This window comes from Clinocottus analis, unplaced genomic scaffold (genome assembly GCF_023055335.1).
Source record: "Clinocottus analis isolate CAN_PGR_092001 unplaced genomic scaffold, fCliAna1.0.p SCAF_59, whole genome shotgun sequence".
NCBI lineage: Eukaryota > Metazoa > Chordata > Actinopteri > Perciformes > Cottidae > Clinocottus > Clinocottus analis.
The window spans coordinates 272,102-296,816 of record NW_027176217.1 but is presented as its reverse complement, the minus strand read 5'-3'; the positions used below and the strand labels follow the sequence as shown (position 1 = coordinate 296,816).

The 24,715-nt window shown below is 45.5% G+C and overlaps 2 protein-coding genes across 2 annotated transcripts; both read right to left on the bottom strand.

Moving 5' to 3' along the window:
• Positions 1 to 1,774: 1,774 nt before the first annotated feature.
• LOC137803562 (interleukin-1 receptor-like 1) lies at positions 1,775 to 10,175 on the bottom strand. The gene is made up of 11 exons (XM_068602101.1): positions 10,115 to 10,175; positions 9,752 to 10,001; positions 8,957 to 9,146; positions 8,138 to 8,288; positions 5,578 to 5,643; positions 4,716 to 4,842; positions 4,463 to 4,611; positions 4,234 to 4,371; positions 2,842 to 3,006; positions 2,577 to 2,722; positions 1,775 to 2,023 (listed from the first exon to the last, which is right to left on the bottom strand). Exons 1-11 carry the CDS (start codon positions 10,173 to 10,175, stop codon positions 1,775 to 1,777), a joined length of 1,692 nt encoding a protein of 563 aa, XP_068458202.1.
• Positions 10,176 to 16,581: 6,406 nt separating this feature from the next.
• On the bottom strand, positions 16,582 to 24,224 carry LOC137803546 (interleukin-1 receptor-like 2). Its single transcript, XM_068602071.1, has 10 exons — positions 24,107 to 24,224; positions 21,686 to 21,890; positions 20,939 to 21,107; positions 19,909 to 20,083; positions 19,754 to 19,825; positions 19,391 to 19,513; positions 17,741 to 17,881; positions 17,505 to 17,663; positions 16,964 to 17,182; positions 16,582 to 16,772 (listed from the first exon to the last, which is right to left on the bottom strand). Exons 1-10 carry the CDS (start codon positions 24,222 to 24,224, stop codon positions 16,582 to 16,584), a joined length of 1,572 nt encoding a protein of 523 aa, XP_068458172.1.
• Positions 24,225 to 24,715: the final 491 nt, after the last annotated feature.

Here is a 24,715-nt window from a genome sequence, read left to right as displayed (position 1 = left end):
ATGAAGACATGACATGAAGAGATGAGGACATGAAGACATGAGGACAGTCCTAAAGTCCTAAACTCTTTTAGGACTTTAGGACGTGAGGACATGAGGACACAAGAAAGACATGTTTCATCCAAACTTACCTTATTTTATGGTATTTGATCCTAACTTGTCTCATATGACTTGAATCTTGAGGTCTCATTTGATTTGATCCTCTCTTGTGATCTGCGGTGAAGATCAAAGTGTTTCAAGTGAAATCTCTTGAGCGTTCTGAAGGACTCACTCAAGGTCTGAGCCTGAAGACTAAACTATCATGTTGAGAAGCTCGTCACATGAGCACTTACTCAAATTAAACAGCGTTCTTGTGGGGAATAAAAATGTCTCCCTCTACTGGAGAGTTTCTGCAAACACACATAAGTTCATCAAACGCTTCAGAAATCATATTTATTGAGTTTAGTCCTCAAAAAGTGAATTAAACTGTTCTGTTAACAGGTAACGTTGATGAGCAACAAGTGTAATCTACATCATGTTACAATAACAACAAGGATGACACACAATTAAGCAACATATTTCTGCCATTTTGTATTAATACATTCTTAATTTTTACATTGAGAAAAACAAAACATTTTGAAGCAGCTTTTAAAATATTCAACAACACAGAAAACATAAACACACCACAGCTGCCTCTCCATGAATCACACAGGAAGTCCTCCAGCGGGGCTGCGCCAAAGGTTCTCTAAAGGTTCTACATCTCTAAAGGTTCTACATCTCTAAAGGTTCTACATCTCTAAAGGTTCTGTATCTCTAAAGGTTCTACATATCTAAAGGTTCTGTATCTCTGAAGGTTCTACATCTCTAAAGGTTCTACATCTCTGAAGGTTCTACATCTCTAAAGGTTCTGTATCTCTGAAGGTTCTGTATCTCTAAAGGTTCTACATCTCTAAAGGTTCTACATCTCTAAAGGTTCTACATATCTAAAGGTTCTACATCTCTGAAGGTTCTACATCTCTACAGGTTCTACATCTCTGAAGGTTCTACATCTCTAAAGGTTCTACATATCTAAAGGTTCTGCATCTCTGAAGGTTCTACATCTCTAAAGGTTCTACATCTCTAAAGGTTCTACATATCTAAAGGTTCTGCATCTCTGAAGGTTCTACATCTCTAAAGGTTCTACATCTCTGAAGGTTCTACATATCTAAAGGTTCTGCATCTCTGAAGGTTCTACATCTCTAAAGGTTCTACATCTCTGAAGGTTCTACATCTCTAAAGGTTCTACATATCTAAAGGTTCTACATCTCTGAAGGTTCTACATCTCTAAAGGTTCTACATATCTAAAGGTTCTACATCTCTGAAGGTTCTACATCTCTAAAGGTTCTACATCTCTGAAGGTTCTACATCTCTAAAGGTTCTACATCTCTAAAGGTTCTACACCTCTAAAGGTTCTGTATCTCTAAAGGTTCTACATCTCTAAAGGTTCTACATCTCTGAAGGTTCTACATCTCTAAAGGTTCTACCTCTCTAAAGGTTCTACCTCTCTGGAGGTTGTTGGATCTGCCACCGGGGGCAGCGGTCATGAAACCAGCAGACTGCAGGTCTGAATGAATTGAACTTGTTCCCTGCTTCTGTATCTTTAAAAAGCCTTTCATCTTTTCCCAGATGTTTGACGGAGCGGACACATCCTGTATCAATGATGATTATTGATATTTCCAGGAAGACGACTGCCTTAGCGTAGTAAAGTTGCACATGCGTCATGCTGTCGTTCCAGACGGGCAGTAAACGCAGCAGGGCTTCAAACCACAGCAGACGCTGGACAGCGTTTCGCAGGTGTGTTCGGCATCAGGTATCTGACTCTCTTCCAGAAGCGGGAGTTCCAGGCGGCGGCGCCCCGCGAGCCCTGCGGCCACCTGATGGGGGCGCTCTTGAGAATCAGGTGCTGCAGGCCGGCGGGAAGGTGTGCGTATCCCTGTGGGCCAGGGTCCCCCAGCTGGATCAGAATCACACTCATTTCCCTCTGCATCAGCGCGTGGTGGAGCCCCACCTGCAACACCATGAAGACAGTCAAGAACCTGGACCCTGGAGGTTCTGGTCGGGTCTATGTTCTCCCTGGAGAAGTTACCACGACACATGAGCCAGCTACTCTAATCGGCCAACATGCAGCAAAAAGATCTGCCTCTGACCTGGTTCCTCCGTATTTATTTTATTTCATCTACAAAGGTTCTACATCTCTAAAGGTTCTCCATCTCTAAAGGTTATGTATCTCTAAAGGTTCTACATATCTAAAGGTTCTGTATCTCTAAAGGTTCTATATCTCTAAGGTTCTGTATCTCTAAAGGTTCTCCATCTCTAATGGTTCTGTATCTCTGAAGGTTCTCCATCTCTAAAGGTTCTGCATCTCTAAAGGTTCTATATCTCTGAAGGTTCTCCATCTCTAAAGGTTCTACATCTCTAAAGGTTCTGTATCTCTAAAGGTTCTGCATCTCTATAGGTCCTGCATCTCTAAAGGTTCTGCATCTCTAAAGGTTCTGCATCTCTAAAGGTTCTGCATCTCTAAAGCTTTCCTTCAGTAAGGACCTTTTGCGGTCAGACCCTACCTGCCAGTCGAAGCCTCCTATCTCAGAGTTCTGGGGTGACACAGAATGCTGGTCTGAGCTCTGTGACTCTGACCCTGAACCCGGGGTGAGGATGACCATCAGCCTCCTGCTCTGCTTCATGCGGTCCTCCACCAGCTCCATGCGGTCTGTGGGGTCAAAGTACTCGGATGAGAATCCCGCGGTGCCCTGAAGTCCAAAAGGACCCTCAGAACGAGGTTCATTGAACGAGGTGAATTGTTAACATGTGAATGCGTTAAATGACGACCTTCCCCGGGAACGTCGTCCCTCCCGTGGATGAAGAGTCGATATCCACACTTGTCCTCGAGGACGGAGGGCAAGACCTTGGCGAGGAACTGACAGAGCGCGTCCTCGGTGACCTTGTCCGGGCTCTGCGTTTGGTAGACCACGTAGGCGTCGAACAGCCGCCCATCTGGGAAACACAGACACATTCAAGACGCTGTCGGCTCTGTTCCGATCTCCTATGAAGCTATTTATTTGTTCCTCATGAGGTCATGATGACCTCAGGCAGCCGGGTCCCTCCACGGCCGATGTGAACCTAAATGTGAGTTAGGAAAACTCCCTTCTCACTGTCTCACAAACAATTCGCCTCTGGTTAGACGCTCCGTCTGACTCATGGTCCCCCAGGCAACAATACTTAATAAATACGTCGTTGCTTATTAAGCCTGTCAGGTTGTTTGTTGTCAGCAGAGATCGGTGGAGTTGAACGAGTGCAGCCTGCTGGGAAGGTCATTGACTTTCATTCTTTTTCTACTGATGGAAAGAAAGGAACTCAACATTCACAAACATGTCCTCTAAGTGCAGCCCTGCATGCAGGACGACAGAGAGTCTGACACGCAAACACACATGCATGTTTACTTTAGTGCAGAGAAGAAGTACGGTGGCCCGGAGAGGTCAACGCACTGCAAGAAATCATGCAAAGATATTCAGATATCAGAGCAATAATATGCAAAAAGCTAACGCCAGGTGAACAGCAGAAGTCTATGCTTCATGTGTTAAAGCTGCATTCTCTCTCCTGACCACCAGGGGGCGACTCCTCTGGTTGTATAGAAGTCTATGCTTCATGTGTTGAAGCTGCATTCTCTCTCCTGACCACCAGGGGGCGACTCCTCTGGTTGTATAGAAGTCTATGCTTCATGTGTTAAAGCTGCATTCTCTCTCCTGACCACCAAGGGGCGACTCCTCTGGTTGTATAGAAGTCTATGCTTCATGTGTTAGAGCTGCATTCTCTCTCCTGACCACCAGGGGGCGACTCCTCTGGTTGTATAGAAGTCTATGCTTCATGTGTTAAAGCTGCATTCTCTCTCCTGACCACCAGGGGGCGACTCCTCTGGTTGTATAGAAGTCTACGCTTCATGTGTTAAAGCTGCATTCTCTCTCCTGACCACCAGGGGGCGACTCCTCTGGTTGTATAGAAGTCTATATAAGTGACTCTACTTCTCTCTTGATGTATTCCCTCAGTAAACATTGTAAACATGAGTTTATGTCTCAATCTCTAGTTTCTAGTCTTCTTCTATACAGCCGGATGTTCATCGAGTACATTATGGTCTGTTAGAGTCAAACAGACCATGAAGCAGGCGATGCTTTAGGGGCGGGGCTACCAGGTGATTGACAGCTCTCTTCGCGGCGTTGACCTTACCTCTATCGCAGCGGCTGAGAGGGAAGCAGGCTCTGAAGAAGAGAAGGAGGTCGATGGCGAAGCACTTGACCAGCGCGGCGGCGAACACACACAAACACAACACACACACGCCGCCGAGCAGCAGCGGGACGATTGATTCTGGAAAAACAAACGCAATGTCTGTGACACTGAGAGCGACTCATTCAATCAACGGGTATTGCCGCCTGATACCGTCCCGCTCGTCGCTCACCTCTCCGCTTCAGGGTCAAGAAGCTGGACCGGGACGTGTCTATGCCCTGGCCTCTGCATTCAAACGTGGCGTTGAAGTCCTCGGCGGACACTTTGTCGATGGTCAGGATCGCGGTGGAGACGGTTTTGCTTGAGGGGCTCTGGTTGACTCTGACCGGGAGGAGAGTTGGTCCATGAAGGAAAAGATCGTCAGGGGGTAAAGAGACTGAAGTGATTCATTGCAGACGACCAATCGGTGAAGACGTGGAGCTCACGTTTCCGTGGCGACGCTGTATCTGTCGATGCCGTCGGCCTCGACGCCGTCGACCCACCAGCCGGCGTCGCACTCGTACCTCACGTTGATCCCACAGAACACGGAGCAAGGCAGCGCGATGCCGGCGCCTGCAGGAGAGACTTCACCTGAGTCACAGCTGCAATGTTCTGAAGCGAGTCCCATGAAGGAACCCGCCCTGAGCCCAAAGAGCTCCTGGACTTTTAGTTTGTATCATCCTTTTGATTTTCAAAGAAATCTCTTGTCTGCCATATTGTGATCGATCACGGAGACGCACTAATAACACTAATAACACACCTTTACAGAAAGAATCAGAGTAACACAACGCATCCACCTGTTGTGAAGAGTTTCAGGAGCAAAACTGTGTCGTTCCGTTCAGAAATGGAAATATTATTTATTTTATGACAAAACATTGGGCGAGTTTGCCGGCGTACTGTTACTTCTGAACCGCAGAAACGTCTTCGCTAAAGCTTCACGTGTTCAACCTTTAAGGTAAACACGTGAAGGACAGTCAATAAATACTGTCATCTGGTTTTTATCTGCTGTTTGTACATCAGACTGTGAGGTTACACGAGTCTTATGCACGTTTTAATATCTCAAGTTGTTGCCACGAGCGCTTTGTCTGCAGATAATAAATATACAACGATGTTTAATGTTTAATATACAGTAAGAGTTCAGCTTTCATCAAGTTCTGTGACCAAAGATGAACAGATTTCTATTAGTTCCTCAAGTACCAACGATTCTTCTTTGAGTCAACAAAAACACAGTTCAACTCTTTCACTGAAAAGCAACAATAATCAATAATCAGTAATCCATGAGGCGTCAGTGTTCCAGTCTCTTCGTACCTTCCTCAGCCATCAGCTGCTCGTCTCCTCCAGAGATGATCACTACCTTCTGGTGAACTCCTTGATCTGCAGGAACAAGGAGCAGCAATGAGATCTGATCCGCTGATGTTTGTGAAATGTTGCATGCTGGGAGTTTTCCCAACAGTAAGATGGCCGTTTGTTGTGAAATCCACGCAGACTGCAAAAGAAATGATGGATTAATGTTTATTCTCAGTGTTTGATGTGAACGAACATCCTGATCTCTGAACCAGTCGATGATGATAAATGAAGTTGTTGCACCTGATTTACTGTCAGAACATTTCACTTCAACTCTGTGAACAGACACATGAATGTTGTCATGTTGCGCTTCTTTACCGGATACTTTGATCCAAGAAATGTCTTCACAGTATGTTTCATATCAGCCTCGTATCACATCGCAGAAACACAGAAAACTGAATGAGTGATGAAGACGAGGAAACAAAGCGACTGAGAGAGAAAGATCACAGTTTGTCTAGAAATGACAACAAAAGAAGATAAACATGCAACAACGTACTGTAACAACGTAACAACATAACAACGTACTGTAACAACGTAACAACATAACAACGTAACAACATAACAACGTACTGTAACAACGTAACAACATAACAACGTACTGTAACAACGTACTGTAACAACGTAACAACATAACAACGTACTGTAACAACGTAACAACGTAACAATGTGCTGTAACAACGTAACAACTTAATGTAACAATGTAACAACTTAACAACGTAACAATGTGTTGTAACAAAGTAACAACGTACTGTAACAACCTAACAACGTAACAATGCACTGTAACAACGTAACGTAACAATGTAACACATAGACAACATAGCACCACGACGTAGCGCCGCAACGTAGCTCCTGACTTCATCCTGAAACACAAGTAACGTTCAGCAGCGGAGCTCCTTTCACCTGACGTCCTGACGTCCTGACTGACGTCCTGACGTCCTGACGTCCTGACGTCCTGACGTCCTGACTGACGTCCTGACGTCCTGACTGACGTCCTGACGTCCTGACGTCCTGACTGACGTTCTGACGTTCTGACGTTCTGACGTTCTGACGTCCTGACGTCCTGACTAACGTCTTGACGTTCTGACGTCCTGACGTCCTGACTGACGTCCTGACGTCCTGACTTCCTGACTGACGTCCTGACGTTCTGACGTCCTGACGTCCTGACTGACGTCCTGACGTCCTGACGTCCTGACGTCCTGACGTCCTGACTTCCTGACTGACGTCCTGACTGACGTCCTGACGTCCTGACGTCCTGACGTCCTGACGTTCTGACGTCCTGACGTCCTGACTGACTTCTGAGTCGACATCAAGTGGATTCTTTGCAGAAAAGACGTTTGAGGAACGAATGTAGAGTTCACAAACCAGATTCAAGATTCAAAGCTTTATTGTTGGACACAAAGACTCAACAATACGTTGTGTTGAGGTTTTGCTTTTCTTTGATTTCCATCTAGACAAACTGAACTAACACAAAAAAGAAGCGTGACTTACTGAAACACATTGCAACACGTATATGGAATTTCATCAGGAAACATTTGTGCAAATTGTAGAGCAGATCTCAGCTGGTTCATGTTGTCATCAGTAGTTTGAGTTTGTGCAGCACATTTACATTTACAACACTTCAGAGGTTTTTATGCAGGAAGCTGACTTGGCCCTCAGGTCTCCGTGTGGCTCCACAAAGCCTCCAAATGAAACAACACAACATGTGTGCTGTTTGACACCAGGGTCGTGTTGGTCAACTAGAACGTCTACTGGGATGGAGGTCGTCATCACACCGTCACGGGGAGGTTCTCTCACAGGAGATGTTCTGCAGACATGGAAGGCTCGTCCGCACGGAGTTCTTCCCGATGAATGAGTTGATGAATAAGTTGATGAATGAGTTAATGACTGGGTTGATGAATGAGTTAATGACTGGGTTGGTGACTGGGTTGGTGACTGGGTTGATGAATGTCAAATAAATTACAGTCAGCGGTACATTTAATCAACTTTTTTGATACAAACATTTAGCTATGTTTGGTAATTATTGCACAAACCCAAAAAAGTTACACAATGTCACATTGTAGCACAACACAACAGATAAGGTGGGTAAGTGTTGCGCTACCTAGTGGCATGGAAGAGTATTTCATGAGCAGACCAGCTACTATGTTATGGCTCAGACGCTCAACAATGGAACATTATTAACAGTAACTAAATTTTAAAAAAACGGCATTGATTTAAGTGAAATTGGACATTTTCTCACACCGGACGATCCCTCGCTGTGTTGAACGTCACTGCTCTACATGAACAGTGCATACGTCAACAAAAGCACAGAATAACTGAAGCTCCTGCACATTTTTGTGTGTTTGAATGTCATCTTTTAATTTCCACAATCAGGAATGAGAAGGAGCTGCATCAGATATTCGCTGTGGGATGGTCACCGTGAGCCAACGGAAGATAGTCGTCACAGAGGGATGAAGAGTCCACCAAGACGCATGTGGATGCTTGTCCTCTATAAATAGTACATGAAAACCTGAAGATGCTTCCTCACCTTCCAGTCTCAGCCACCTGGAGCCAGACGACGTGAACTCCCTGCCGCCGTGCGTCCAGCTGCAGTTGCAGGTGTAGATGCCCTCGTCGGCTCTGCTGGCCTTGTCGATCCACAGGTGGTCTTTGTCGCGGCCTTCAAGGAGTTTGGAGTCCTGCGGGAGCGGCAATTTGAAGAGGGAATTAAAGAAGGAATCCAACAAGGACGACCCCCGCCGACCTCTGACCTCCAAATCCAAGATGTCTGCTTCGTGCATTAACAGTAAAACAGTTGTAGTGACACACTGTTTATTATTAAATCAGTCACGCACACACTGCCGCTCAACTATGCTAATGCAGCTACTGTGCTGATAGCAGCTACTGTGCTAATAGCAGCTACTGTGCTAATAGCAGCTACTGTGCTGATAGCAGCTACTGTGCTAATAGCAGCTACTGTGCTGATAGCAGCTACTGTGCTAATAGCAGCTACTGTGCTAATAGCAGCTACTGTGCTGATAGCAGCTACTGTGATACTAGCAGCTACTGTGCTGATAGCAGCTACTGTGATACTAGCAGCTACTGTGCTAGTAGCAGCTACTGTGCTGATAGCAGCTACTGTGCTGATAGCAGCTACTGTGCTGATAGCAGCTACTGTGCTGATAGCAGCTACTGTGCTAATAGCAGCTACTGTGCTAATAGCAGCTACTGTGCTGATAGCAGCTACTGTGCTGATAGCAGCTACTGTGCTAATAGCAGCTACTGTGCTGATAGCAGCTACTGTGCTGATAGCAGCTACTGTGCTAATAGCAGCTACTGTGCTGATAGCAGCTGGAGCCACAGGTACCTTGCTCCAGGTGAAGCTTCCATCCAACGCTGTGCAGATGTTTCGGATGGGGTCCGGACACGGGATGTGTTTGTTCTCGTCAGAGTTCTTTATTTCTAAGAAGAGGACTTTGCTGAAATACGTCCGGTTGGCTTTGAAGACGGTAACGTTGAGGTAATACTCGTAACAGCGTCCGGATGAGGCGTGTTGCCTGGAAAGGAAAAGATCACGACCACGCAGGGTTCAAACACATCGGGATCAACGGGTTCACAGGACTTTGCCATGACTTTACACCAAATTTCAATGACTTTACACCAAATTTCAATGACTTTAAACCAAATTTCAATGACTTTAAACCAAATTTCAATGACTTTACACCAAATTTCAATGACTTTACACCAAATTTCAATGACTTTAAACCAAATTTCAATGACTTTACACTAAATTTCCATGACTTTAAACCAAATTTTCATGACTTTAAACCAAATTTCAATGACTTTAAACCAAATTTTAATGACTTTAAACCAAATTTCAATAACTTTAAACTAAATTTCCATGACTTTAAACCAAATTTCAATGACTTTAAACCAAATTTCAATGACTTTAAACCAAATTTTAATGACTTTAAACCAAATTTTAATGACTTTTAACCAAATTTCCATGAGCAGTCATGTAGTAAATTTACATGGCTTCTACTACACTTTGGGGATTTTATTTTTGAAGGTCTTTTCCAGGCCTTGAAACAACCATTTTCCAGGCCTGGTCCAGGTTCTCCATGACCGCTGCATGACGTCACACCCCCTCCGCGGTCCTCACCGTGCCGTGTAGAAGCCAGAGTCGGTGACGAGCGGGTTCAGGAGGAAGAGCGCGCCCCCGTGGTGGTGGACGCGCTCTTCTTCGTTGGTGGTGATGTTCTCCGTCTCATCCCCGATGTTCTTCCTGAACCAGGTGAACGGGTCGTCCATGTCGTCGCTCTCCAGCGCGTAGGGCACGAAGTGCAGCGCCTGCCCTTCAAGGAGCTTGTACGGCTCCACGTCAAAGCCCTCGCACCGGGGCTCGGCCGACCCTGAACACAAAGAGGAGGGGGGGGGGGGGGGGGGTGATGAAGAAGAAGATGAAGATACAAGTGACCCAGAAGATCCAGAAGAACGCGACATGTTACACTCTGACTTCACCGACCTGAACACTCTGATGTGATCATCACCGTGACCACGAGGAGGAGGAGAGACGAGCAATCCATTTTCTGAGAGAGAGAGAGAGAGAGAGAGAGAGAGAGAGAGAGAGAGAGAGAGAGACAGAGAGAGAGAGAGAGAGAGAGAGAGACAGAGAGAGACAGAGAGAGAGAGAATGATAACACATAGAATGCAAACTACTGAGTTACACAAAGTACACAACTTCAGTCTGGAGGCACAGAGATCACAAAGTGACTCGACAGCATCGACGCAACAAAAAAAATAAAAAAAATAAAACTCAAATAAAAAAAATGTAAATATAAAAAATATATTTATTTTTTTTTTTAAATTAAAAATTTTTTTTTCAATTGATGAATTGAAAAATTGAAAAAAAAAGATTAAAAAAAAAAAAAATTAATTGAAAAATAAAATAAAATGAAAAAACAAGATGGCAATTTAAGTAAAAACTTAATAAAAGCATTGAAAACAATTAAGTTTCACCAAAAGTCATTCAGCCCTTAAATAATCCTCCGTCCTGCTTTTAAAGTCTCGCATGTTTTATGAAGTAATAAACGAACTGTAAAAACATAACATGTTGTGACAAGAATGAGTCCACTTCCAACATCCTTCAAGAAAGAATGCATTCAGAATTACACCACCTTAACACAAGTAACGCCACTAAATATTGTAAAGTTCTGTTTTCTTTTCTGAAAAAAATAACCGTCAAGAAAAAGAAATGTTTCTGAACAGCTGGAAGCTTCTGGTAAAGAAACACAGACTGCAGCTCACCTGCTGGGAGCGGCAGGGCTCCACCTCACTGCTCCACCTCACTGCTCCACCTCACTGCTCCACCTCGCTGCTCCACCTCGCTGCTGCACCTCGCTGCTGCACCTCGCTGCTCCACCTCGCTGCTCCACCTCGCTGCTCCACCTCACTGCTGCACCTCGCTGCTCCACCTCGCTGCTCCACCTCGCTGCTCCACCTCGCTGCTGCACCTCGCTGCTGCACCTCGCTGCTCCACCTCGCTGCTCCACCTCGCTGCTCCACCTCACTGCTGCACCTCGCTGCTCCACCTCGCTGCTGCACCTCACTGCTCCACCTCGCTGCTGCACCTGCTTTATATCGCTCTGCTCAGCTCTGAGCTCTGCAGCGACAGAGCAGCAACACAGGAGGGAAAGGAAACACACACACACACACACACACACACACACACACACACACACCATCCCTCCTCCCCTCTCACACTTATTTCCTTCACACAAATTTCGCTGGAAAATTCCGAAGAACGTCCTCGAGTGATAGCGGCGCCCTGATTACCGAGGAAATGTAATAAAGGACGCGGTGTCAGCGGGCGGAGGGAGGCCGGCGGCCTCAGCAGTGACCTCATGAGTCCACTGCTGAGGCGTCGCTAACGAGACAACCCACGACATGCTGTGAGGCGCTGTGAGGCGCTGTGAGTCCACTCATGGGCCCCGCCCTGCTCTGCTTGTGGAACCATAAATATTTACATGACGTGTCAGCGTGAGGTCGCAGAACAAGCCCCAGCTTGTGCGCCGGCGTGTCATCGGCACGTTGACGGGTCTGAGATATCTGATCCGCCGACACGTCGCCTCTCTCTCTCTGCAGGGAGCGGGCGTCCCGCATGAAGAGATGGAGGCCGTCGCCGCTCATGAGCAACGAAACCTCAGGAAACTGGTCAGCAGGTTTTCTCCTGACCGGCCGCTTCCTGCTGCATGCAAACCATGAATGTACATAGAATATGCACATAGAATATGCACATATTCTATGCACATATTCTATGCACATATTCTATGCACATATTCTATGCGCATAGAATATGCATGGAGGCTGAGGCGCAGGACTTGGGGCGGACTCAACTCATGTTCTGGCTGTTTTGATCTGTCGGAGCATCTGTGACGTCAACCCGTCACCAGGGCGACGTGTTGCTTCTGCGAGCCACGGCCGTGGTGAGCGTGTTCAGCTTGTTCAGAGATAAGAAGACGTGCAGAGAAGTTAATGACGGTCACCAGTCTGTACTGTGTTCTGCAGGGAACCAAAGAAAACACCAGACAAGTTCCCTTAGTGCTGTCAGGAGAACCCTGCAGGGCACGGTTCTTTATAGACCTCACGTCACATTTATACCTTAAAATGTTACATTTATACCTTATAATGTTACATTTATACCTTATGATGTTACATTTATACCTTATGATGTTACATTTATACCTTATGATGTTACATTTATACCTTATGATGTTACATTTATACCTTAAATGTTACATTTATACCTTAAAATGTTACATTTATACCTTAAAATGTTACATTTATACCTTAAACGTTACATTTATACCTTATAATGTTACATTTATACCTTAAAATGTTACATTTATACCTTAAAATGTTACATTTATACCTTATGATGTTACATTTATACCTTATGATGTTACATTTATACCTTATAATGTTACATTTATACCTTATAATGTTACATTTATACCTTATGATGTTACATTTATACCTTATGATGTTACATTTATACCTTATAATGTTACATTTATACCTTATGATGTTACATTTATACCTTATGATGTTACATTTATACCTTATGATGTTACATTTATACCTTATGATGTTACATTTATACCTTATGATGTTACATTTATACCTTATGATGTTACATTTATACCTTATGATGTTACATGTATATGTTGTAACGTTACATTTATATAATGTTACATGTATATGTAGTAATATTGTGTTGTAATGTTACATGGATGTAACTGGGGCCGGGCCCTACATCCCGCTGTACGTGGGTCTTGATGCTTTCTGGTGGATGTGTTCAGTATCCATGCAGCGTGTTCTCTGCTCTCAGGACAGACTCGTCATGTTGAAGCAGCAGCTGTCACAGACTTCAAGCTTCAGCACCTTGTCTTTGTGGTGTGAATACACACCGTGTGTGTTTTATTCACTGACTGGATCCCTGCAGCTCTTTCCAAGAGAAAAGTTCATGCACAGTATTAAACTACATGCCCCCCTCCCCCCCCCAGACTTCCTCATGACGGGGGACTGAACTCAAAGCCGGAGCAAAACAATCCCAAACAGAGATTCTCACTCAGTAACTACGCTGTGAGTCAGAGAAGAGCAGCGACCCGATGACGGCAGCAGAGCTTCATGACAAGCTGCTGTTGTGTTCACAACAACAGAGACGAGTCAACACTGAGGCAGCATCCGCTTTCACAGAAGCTGCATGGACATGGCACAGGGCAGGGGATGAGGGAGGATGAGGGAGGATGAGGGAGGATGAGGGAGGATGGAGGGAGGATGAGGGGAAGGATGAGGGAGGATGAGGGGAAGGATGAGGGAGGATGAGGGGAAGGATGAGGGAGGATGAGGGGAAGGATGAGGGAGGATGAGGGGAAGGATGAGGGAGGATGAGGGAGGATGAGGGAGGATGAGGGGAAGGATGAGGGAGGATGGAGGGAGGATGGAGGGAGGGGATGAGGGAGGATGAGGGAGGATGAGGGGAAGGATGGAGGGAGGATGAGGGAGGATGAGGGAGGATGGAGGGAGGGGATGAGGGAGGATGAGGGAGGATGGAGGGAGGATGAGGGAGGATGGAGGGAGGATGAGGGAGGATGGAGGGAGGGGATGAGGGAGGATGAGGGAGGATGGAGGGAGGGGATGAGGGAGGATGAGGGAGGATGGAGGGAGGATGAGGGAGGATGGAGGGAGGATGAGGGAGGATGGAGGGAGGATGGAGGGAGGGGATGAGGGAGGATGAGGGAGGATGAGGGAGGATGGAGGGAGGATGAGGGAGGATGAGGGAGGATGAGGGAGGATGAGGGAGGATGGAGGGAGGGGATGAGGGAGGATGGAGGGAGGGGATGGGGGAGGATGAGGGAGGATGAGGGAGGATGAGGGAGGATGAGGGAGGATGAGGGAGGATGAGGGGAGGATGGAGGGAGGATGAGGGAGGATGAGGGAGGATGAGGGGAGGATGGAGGGAGGATGAGGGAGGATGAGGGAGGATGAGGGAGGATGAGGGAGGATGAGGGAGGATGAGGGGAGGATGAGGGAGGATGAGGGAGGATGAGGGAGGATGAGGGAGGATGAGGGAGGATGAGGGCAAGGAGTCCATGAGGAGAGAGATGACGATGGAGTCCAAAGGAAGTGAGTTGTGTTTGAATACTTTGTGCGGAGGAAACTCAATGTGTTTCCTGTTGGTCACAGGCGCGGCGTCGCTAACGAGATGTTGTGAGACGTTGTGAGACGTTGTGAGACGTTGTGAGACGTTGTGAGGCGTTGTGAGTCATCGTGCGGTGACTGTTGAACTTTAGTTGTTGGTCTGTCTGGTTGTGTCTCTCGGCAACACCTCACCTGCCACGAGGCCCTCAGGAGGTTCAAGACAAGCAGATTGTGTGTCAGTGTGGTCGTCCAGTCATAGCAGCAATACAGAAAGACATGAGACACACACACACACACACACACACACACACACACACAATACTGTGGAGACATTGGTTTTGACCCGTGTCTTAAATCAGCTGTAAAATACACTAAAAACAATAATCTATAATCAATGTGTTTCTCGTCTCTTGTCGACCTGTCAATCACCTTTTGGCCCCGCCCCTAAAGCGTCCCCTGCTGTATGTCTGTTTGACTCTAACAGACCATAATGCACTGAATGAACATCACGCTGTATAGAAGAAGACTGGAAACTAGAGATTGAGACATGAACTCTCACCAAGTGATGAAACAAACTGTGAGATAAATATTTATTCATAAAAAAGAGAAAAGAGTTGATCAGTGAGGAGCAGGATGCAGAGACGAGATAAGAGAGCAGCTCGATTCTCTGAAACGCTGAACAGGAAACGCTGCTGAGAGATTCACAGACTTCTGATGGAGAGCGTCCTGTTGGCCTGTGCACATGTTGACTCACTAGATGACTACAAAGAGACACACAACGACGACAAAGAGACACACAACGACTACAAAGAGACACACAACGACGACAAAGAGACACACAACGACTACAAAGAGACACACAACGACTACAAAGAGACACACAACTACAAAGAGACACACAACGACTACAAAGAGACACACAACTACAAAGAGACACACAGCGACTACCGAAAGACAAAATTACTCCAAAAAGACACAAAATAGCTCCAAAAAGATACTAAATGACTAGAAAAAGATTCTAAATGTTTACAAAGAGACACATAATGACTACAAAGAGACAAAATTACTCCAAAAAGACACAAAAGGGCTACAAAAAGACACAAAATGACCACAAAAAGATACACTATGACTACAAAGAGACACAAAACAACTAAAAAAGGATACTAAATAATTACAAAGAGACACAAAACGACTACAAAAAGATACAAAATGGTTACAAAAGACACTAAATGACTACAAAAAGACACAAAAAAGACAAATTGACTACAACGTGTCTCCGGTGGGCTCGTGTGAGTGAAAAAGGGGCGGAGTCCAGGACGTTGGGTTCTTCCATGAAACAGACTTTCCAACAGACTTTTCTCCAGAAGCAGGATGACTCAGCGTCACATATTCATATTGTTCAGTTCTCACGTCTCTGCTTCTCTTTGACAACATGGAAACATTGGTAAAGTATTCCAGGACTCCAGGCTGCACACACAGCTGCTGCCGGTTCCTGGTCACGTGAATCCAGACATGACGACAGAAACAAGACGTGTTTCAGGGACCACGTCTGGTCCCCACGTGACCCAGGAGCAAGGAAAGTCTTCCAGGAAAGAGCTCCTGAGGTAACTGAGGGTCCTTTGCTCCTTGGGTCCTTGGGTCCTTGGGTCCTTGGGTCCTTTGCTCCTGAGGGTTCATTGATCCTTAGGGTCCTTAAGTCCTTAGTCCTTAGGGTCCTTAGTCCTGAGGGTCCTTAAGTCCTTAGTCCTTAGGGTCCTTAGTCCTTAGGGTCCTTAAGTCCTTAGTCCTTAGGGTCCTTAGTCCTGAGGGTCCTTAAGTCCTTAGTCCTTAGGGTCCTTAGGGTCTTGCTTTAGAGTGTTTGCACCAGGGTGTCATGTGAGACAATAGTTCACACATGAAGACATGAAATGATGCGACCGGCATGAAAACAAAGTAAAGTGCAACTCACTGAATGACGTCCATGTTACCCAGAGAGAGAACCACCTGCAGCACCAAACCCAGACCAGATGTGTAGCTCAGTGCTGCTTTCTCCTTCGCTCTCCAGACACGATTTTACTCATTTTTACTAAGAAACCAGGAACGATAGCGACACTACAAAAGACTGCAATAACACACAAAATGACTACAAAGAGACACAAAATCATCACAAAAAGACACAAAATGAGTAAACCAGAAGTCTGCGGTCTCGAGGACGGTCTGGAGTCTAGAGGAGGGTCTAGAGGACAGTCTAGAGGACAGTCTGCGGTCTAGAGGATGGTGTGCGGTCTAGAGGACAGTCTAGAGGTCAGTCTAGAGGACGGTCTGCGGTCGCTCCACCGGCACCGGGGGCATGCGGTACCGCAGGTTCTTCCAGAAGTTCCTGTTGGAGCTCAGCCTGGTGAAGGTGTTGGTTCTGGAGCTTCTCCTCCACCTCAGAGCTCCTTGTCTCCTCCTGACGTAGCGCAGCGACTCGGGCAGGACGCTGTAGTCCACCGGCCCGCCTGCAGGGGGCACAGCGGCGGCCATCTTGATTTTAGAAATCCTGAACAGTCGAGACTTTTCTAGCTCAAGAGAGTGATGGACATTACTGCTTTCTTTACACGTATATACGTTTGTATTAGATATGATATATGATCTATATATATATCTATATATATATATATATAGATATATATATATAATACTTCTTTACCGATCTCCACCAGAATGACTTTGGGGTCGTTCTGGGTCAAAGCGTCGTGGAGGCCCACTTTCTGCTCGTAGCACAGCTGCTGCTCCTCTCCTGAAGGCGCCGAGGAGGAGGAGGAGGAAGAGGAGGAGGGGGTGGAGGAGGAGGAGTTCACCGCAGGTGACAGGATGATTATCAGTCTGCGGCATCGGCGCACCGTAGCGGCGATGACATCGTGCATCGCTGGAAGAGATTAACCACAAAACACCGAAACCCTAGTCAGTGAACATGTGAGACTTTGGAGGTAGAAAGTAAACACATGTACTATAACAGGTAGAGCTTTGAGGTACTTGTACTTCATATGTTCTTTCTACTTTAAGGTCTCCATTCAGAGGGAGGTGGTTCTTGTTTTAGTAAACTTAAGGCGACAGCTTCAGTTACTTTGTTGCCAAACTAAAACATGATGACCTCGCGTCATGGACGTGCTCTGGCTCTGGCCTCAGAGACGCTGTGTGTGTGTGTGGGGTGAGGAGCAGCGAGGCGCTCTGGAGCTTCAGGTCCTGACCTTCTCCTGGACCGTCGTCCCGCCCCCTGATGTACAGCGAGTAGCCGTGGCGACGCTCCAGCTGCTCGGGCAGCGCCTGCAGGACCGCCAGCTCGGCCGCACCCGAGCCGCCGGGCGGCAGGAAGCTCACGAAGGCGTCGTAGAGCTTCCCATCGGGAGCTGAGGGGAGGAGACAGCTGAGCAACAACAACAACAACAACAACAACAACAAGAGAGCCAGAGGCGACACAACGCACCTCCTCTGGAGAAACGACGCAGCAGCTTCCTGTGAGCCAACACCACGTCCACTCTGAAGAAGACCACGACGAAGAGCAGCAGAACAGCCAGACAGAAGGAGACGAAGAGCGCCACCGTGTTGTAGAGGAGGCTGTGGTCCACTGCAGAGAGGAGGAGGAGGAGGAGGAGGAGGAGGAGGAGGAAGAGGAGGAGGCCAGCTGTTTAAAACATTTGTAGAAACAAACTTTCCTCTTTCAGCGTCTCACGAGTCAGAATCTGTAAATATGATTTGAGTTTTATTTTACCGTCAAAAAAGCAAAAGAGACAAAGAGAGGATGACAAGGAGAATCTAGCAGGTGAGTTTATTTTTACATGACTGGCCAACACAAGAACCTTGTGTTTAAAATGCATGGAGCAGCCTCTAGTGGACAGACTGAGTAGTACAGCTACAAACATAGAAATGGACCTGACAAAACATTTGGAAAATTCATTTATCACGGCTTCCGTACATCTGAGTCGAAGAAGAAGAAGAAGAAGAAGAAGAAGAAGAAGAAGAAGAAGAAGAAGAAGAAGAAGAAGAATTACCTTGTTGAAGCCGCACAACGCCGAAAGCATGGCCAGCTGAGTTTAAGACACAGCAGTAGATCGGGACATTCAGGAACTCAGGAAGGACTTTGGAGATGGACAGAGTGGAGCGGCCGTACACCCGACCCCTTCTGGAGAAACTACAGCGGGACCAGTCAACCAGTCAATCAATCAATCAATCAGCCAATCAATCAATTAGGAACTCTGACAGGAAGCAGACACTCTGACAGGAAGCAGACACTCTGACAGGAAGCAGACACTCCAACAGGAAGCAGACACTCTGACAGGAAGCAGACACTCTGACAGGAAGCAGACACTTTAACAGGAAGCAGACACTCTGACAGGAAGCAGACACTCTGACAGGAAGCAGACACTCACACAGGAAGCAGACACTCACACAGGAAGCAGACACTCTGACAGAAAGCAGACACTCACACAGGAAGCAGACACTCTGACAGGAAGCAGACACACTGACAGGAAGCAGACACTCTGACAGGAAGCAGACACACTGACAGGAAGCAGACACTCTGACAGGAAGCAGACACTCAAACAGGAAGCAGACACTCTAACAGGAAGCAGACACTCTGACAGGAAGCAGACACTCTGACAGGAAGCAGACACTCTGACAGGAAGCAGACACTCCAACAGGAAGCAGACACTCTGACAGGAAGCAGACACTCTGACAGGAAGCAGACACTTTAACAGGAAGCAGACACTCTGACAGGAAGCAGACACTCTGACAGGAAGCAGACACTCACACAGGAAGCAGACACTCTGACAGGAAGCAGACACTCACACAGGAAGCAGACACTCTGACAGGAAGCAGACACACTGACAGGAAGCAGACACACTGACAGGAAGCAGACACTCAAACAGGAAGCAGACACTCTAACAGGAAGCAGACACTCTGACAGGAAGCAGACACTCTGACAGGAAGCAGACACACTGACAGGAAGCAGACACTCCAACAGGAAGCAGACACTCTGACAGGAAGCAGACACTCTGACAGGAAGCAGACACTCTGACAGGAAGCAGACACTCTGACAGGAAGCAGACACTCTGACAGGAAGCAGACACTCACACACTCAAGGAGACTTCCAGTTCCTGGATCTCGTCGGTGCTGTTCTCGTCCACGGTCCAGTACATCAGCGTCTCCACGTCGTCGCTGAAGCCGATGTAGGCGAAGCAGCCGAGCTCCGCCTTCCTGCCTGCAGTTATGAATATTAATATCATCTATTTGACCAGGGACAGTTCATGAATATCAACATTTCACTAAATAATAACACAGTGATTAGTGATCCCCACAGCGCAGCTCACCCTGGAGCGCCATGGACAGCAGGTCTGCGCTAGCTCGCTGTTAGCACGCAAGCTAACTAGCACTAGTGTGTGTGTGTGTGTGTGTGTGTGTGTGTGTGTGTTTCTATGACAGTGGTTAGGGTGTTACTTACCTTCTTCAACCTCCACCACTTCCTCTTGAGGGTACACCACCAGCGGCTCCACGATCACAGTTTCTGTGCTGTCTGAAGAGAGAGAACAAGCAGAGAGTAAAACACGCAACGACGCGATAACAACAATAAAAACAATGACAACAACAACAACACACTCTTGTCGACGATCAGCCGGATGCTGCGAGCAGCGGTGTACGTCCTGCCGTCCACGCTGACGTCTACCAGGCAGGTGTATTTCCCAGAATCCCCCTGTGTGGGGGCAGACAGCCGCATGGCGCCGCTGTTGGTCACGGCGAGGCGTTCCCCCGGCGGCGCCGTCAGCTGGCAGTCCTGGTGACACGACACAGAACCACACCGACGCTTTGTGACAGGACGCGAGAGGCCGAAGAACGTGAAGACGAGTTCAAACCAGGAGAATATCAGACTTTGTGTTTTCAGATTAAAGGATTATTTCTTCAAAATAGTTTAAAACATAAACTCTCATAAAGCGCTAACTGCATGTTTTTAACATGCGTGAAACAAACAAGCTGTGCCCGTATGCTAAGCTAAGCTAACCAGGGAGGTGTAAATGAAGGTGCTTTAGAACCATGCTATGCTAAGCTAAGCTAACAGGGAGGTGTAAATGAAGGTGCTTAAGAGCCATGCTGCTTCATAAGGTCATGGAAAACCTGGAAAAGTCATGGAGTCTTAAAATGTGTATTTCCAAGACTGGAAAAGTCCTTAAAGAAAATAATATTCTTATTATGTCGTAGGTGACCGTACTATATAATCAATAAGGTACTGGAGGCAGTTCTGTATCGACAATAGTGTACAGTTCAATAGTTTAACAACACCCTTAAACTGTCCGTTAGTGACCATACAGTACTGCCTTGAGTACCTTATTGCTGTAGTATGTAGTAGTATGCAACATGCAGTAGTAATCTGATGCCAGGGCAGTACACGCTCTGCTTTTGTCTTTCCATTGAAGTGTTTTGGCACGTGTACCTGCCTCGTGCAGCAGCAGGGGGCAGTGTTGCACAGCAAGAATATCTGTTTTTCAACCAGACATAAGGAATATAAACGAGGATTCACACGGTAGACGCCTCTTTGACGCGTCACCGGGCCTGTGACTGCGTTGAGTAGGTCACACAGGGGTCACACAGAGGTCACACAGAGGTCACACAGGGGTCACGCGGCCTGACGTACCTTCACCCAGCGCACGTTCCTCGTGTCGTTCAGCTTCAGGATCTCTTCCTGTTTGCAGGACAGAAACTCAGTGACTCCCACGGCGATGGACCTGTTCTCCGGCGGCTCGGGACACGCCCCCCGGGACACCGAGACGCCGAACGTCACCGAGAGGGAGCCGGTCTGGTCCCTGAGGAGGACCGAGGGGAGGCTCTATGAGGAACCTCTAAACACAACCAGACACATCATCCACCGTGTATATATATATATATATATATATATATATATATATATATATATATATATATATATATATATATATATATATATATATATATATATATATATGTTATTTTTGTTTACAAAATGTAATAATATTTAAAATAATTTTTTTAACAATTTAAATAAATAAAAATTAATTAATTAATTCAAAAGAAATTTGTAGTAACTGTGATAGGAATAAATAAATGGATTAATAAAATAATAAAATTAATGTAATTAATTATTTTATTTTTTGTAAATATTTTTAAAAAAAAACCTGCATACAAAAAATAGTTCTCTGAACTTCAAACATATATATATATATATATATATATAGATATAGATATAGATAGATATATATATATATATATATATATATATATATATATATATATATATATATATATATATATATATATATATATATATACCACTTCTTATCATTGACTTCCACTGACTGATCCTGAAGGCGGCGGTTCGATACCCGCTGCCAGAGAGAAGCAGTACCTCTTCTCACAGGTGTAGGCTCCAGCATGAGACACCTGCACAGGGAGGAACCACAGCAGCCCGTCCCGGACCTCCACGCCGGCGGGCAGCGCGCGGCCCGGCGCTCGGCTCCACGTCACGCTGGCGTGGGCGTCCACGAAGAGACAGCGCAGCAGGAAGAGGCGGCCCGCGCTCACGTGGTAGGTGTCCGTCTCCTCGCCGAGGCCTGAGGGCAGAGACCAGCTGTTTGTCTCTCACATGACCACAGCTTCAGGTCGTCATCGCCGACCCTCTGGTTGTGGGTTCAACCAGAGGGCCGGCGGTTCCATCCCCGGCTGCTCTAGCCCATGGTGACCTGACCTTGAGCAAGACACTGTATGTATAAACATACATACACACATGTATGTATTTATAATAACTAGTAATATATATAGTGAACATTTAGGGTTGAAGGAGGTGGCAGACTGGGGAGTTGTCATGTTAAACTCCAGCATGTCTTAAACCCTGTGAGGGGAAGTCATGATGACATCATGATGACATCATGATGACATCATGATGACATCATAACTCCTGTATTGACGCATGCAGGTGTTATGAAAGAAGCTTCAGTGCAATGCCTTCCTGTGTCTGCACACAGACGCCTCACAAAGACGCCTCATGTTCATGTGTTCATGTCTATAACCTCATGTTCATGTGTTCATGTCTATAACCTCATGTTCATGTGTTCATGTCTATAACCTCATGTTCATGTGTTCATGTCTATAACCTCATGTTCATGTGTTCAAGTCTATAACCTCATGTTCATGTGTTCATGTCTATAACCTCATGTTCATGTGTTCATGTCTATAACCTCATGTTCATGTGTTCATGTCTATAACCTCATGTTCATGTGTTCATGTCTATAACCTCATGTTCATGTGTTCATGTCTATAACCTCATGTTCATGTGTTCATGTCTATAACCTCATGTTCATGTGTTCATGTCTATAACCTCATGTTCATGTGTTCATGTCTATAACCTCATGTTCATGTGTTCATGTCTATAACCTCATGTTCATGTGTTCATGTCTATAACCTCATGTTCATGTGTTCATGTCTATAACCTCATGTTCATGTGTTCATGTCTATAACCTCATGTTCATGTGTTCATGTCTATAACCTCATGTTCATGTGTATTCATAAAGTCCGCTCTGAAGCTCCTTCATTGCGTAACTTCACACCTCGATAAGGGTTTCCGTGGCAACATGCTGACGCGTTGGACGCGTAGACTTCCTGCGGAGCCTGAAGGTGTTTCTGAGTGTTTGTGAGCGTTGAACACCTTTCACCCTCTGAGCTCCCTCTGCTGTGTGGAGTCATGTGACGTCACCAGGTGGAGGTGTTCGGAGGTAGAGGTTAACCTTTAGAAGGTATTAAAGTCATAAATGACATAAGTTAACCTTTAGAAGGTGTTTAGGGTCTATAATGAAATAAAGGTAGTAGTTAACCTTTAGAATACGTGTAATCTATTAACGGTTAACTGTTGACGTCTCTACTCTGGAAAAACATTTGATGTTTTCTCTCAGATTTACTGAACTTCTCCACAAAGTGTTTTTATTATTATGTTCATCTCAGATAATAATCCTCTTGTTTAATAATGGAAACATTTTCTGAAAGTGTTGCACCATTGATTCACTAGAAACAGGTTATGAACGGGTTGTTGATGGATATAAACAGTAATACATGTTATGAAAAGGTTATGAATAGTTTATAATGAGTTATAAACTGGTTATGAACCTTATGAACGTGTTACAAACAGTTCTGTATGGGTTGAGAACAGTTTAGAACAATTATAAACAGTAATAAAGGGTATAACAAGGTTATAAACCGTTATTAACAGGTTATAAACAGTAATTCACACTATAAACGGTTTATAAACAGGTTATAAACAGTAGTTCATGTTTTTAAACAGGTTATAAACAGTAATTCATGTTTTTATACAGGTTATGAACGATAATTAATGTTTTTAAACCGGTTATAAACAGGTTATAAATAGTAATTAATGTTTTTAAACAGGCTATAAACAGGTTATAAACAGTAATTCATGTTTTTAAACAGGTTATAAACAGGTTATAAACAATAATTCATGTTTTTAAACAGGTTATAAACAGGAAAAGCAGCGGAGCAGCAGGATTCGGCGCTGTGACTTTATTATTAACAGCTGGGGCATAAATATGTGTAATTCAAACGTTTTCTTTGGCCCACAGAGCCGTCATGTTCCTTCTGTCTGGAAGAATACAGAAGCTAAAAATCAAGAGTCAGCAAATAATATTTGAAGTCAACAGCGTCCGACACGACCGCGTCATGAGTTCCCCCAGCAGAACGCTTCTGTCCTGCAGGAACGATCCATCGCAGCAGAAGCTTTTACAAGAGAAGAGTAATGAAACTGAAGTACCCAAATACTCACTGTGCGCCTCAGGGGAGGCGGCAGACGGCAGCGCAGTCAGCAGCGCAGACGGCAGCGCAGACGGCAGCGCAGACGGCAGCGCAGTCAGCAGCGCAGTCAGCAGCAGGGCCGCTGCCATGGTCCTGTGGGGAGGACAGGTCACATGTCAGAGCCGGGCGTCGCTCATCATGGCTCAAGCTGTCTGCTCTGACTCTGTTGGCACATTTCCTGAAGTGTGTCTTGCACCCGGTTGACCTCACGCTCCCAGTAAAGGAAGTGAGAGCGAGACGAGGGGGCGGGGCCTAAACACTCCCAGTAAAGTCCCAGTAAAGTCCCAGTAAAGTTCTCTTGAATGCAGCGAGTAACGCTGACGCTCCTATTTTATTTTACAGATTCTCTTAAAAAAAATTCTAAATTCAGTTTTTCACATATTATTCATATGTTTATATATATATATATATATATATATATATATATATATATATATATATATATATATATATATATATATATATATATATATATATATATACATATACACACATATATATATATATGTGTATATGTATGTGTATATAAAAATAATGTATATACATATCTACACATATATATGTATATATATATATATAC

Bases quoted from the DNA above. Each gene is read 5' to 3' on its own strand.
- LOC137803546 (XM_068602071.1), bottom strand. From the start codon at position 24,224: ATGGCAGCGGCCCTGCTGCTGACTGCGCTGCTGACTGCGCTGCCGTCT. The intron at 17,882-19,390 runs GTGTGTGAGTGT...TCCTCTCTGCAG, and splicing joins GGAACTGGAAGTCTCCTTGA to TGGACCACAGCCTCCTCTAC. The intron at 17,183-17,504 runs GTCAGGACCTGA...AATCTCTTCCAG, and splicing joins GGACGACGGTCCAGGAGAAG to CGATGCACGATGTCATCGCC.
- LOC137803562 (XM_068602101.1), bottom strand. From the start codon at position 10,175: ATGGATTGCTCGTCTCTCCTCCTCCTCGTGGTCACGGTGATGATCACA. The intron at 5,644-8,137 runs GTGAGGAAGCAT...TTGTTCCTGCAG, and splicing joins CAGGTGGCTGAGACTGGAAG to ATCAAGGAGTTCACCAGAAG. The intron at 4,843-5,577 runs GTACGAAGAGAC...TCTCTCCTGCAG, and splicing joins GCAGCTGATGGCTGAGGAAG to GCGCCGGCATCGCGCTGCCT.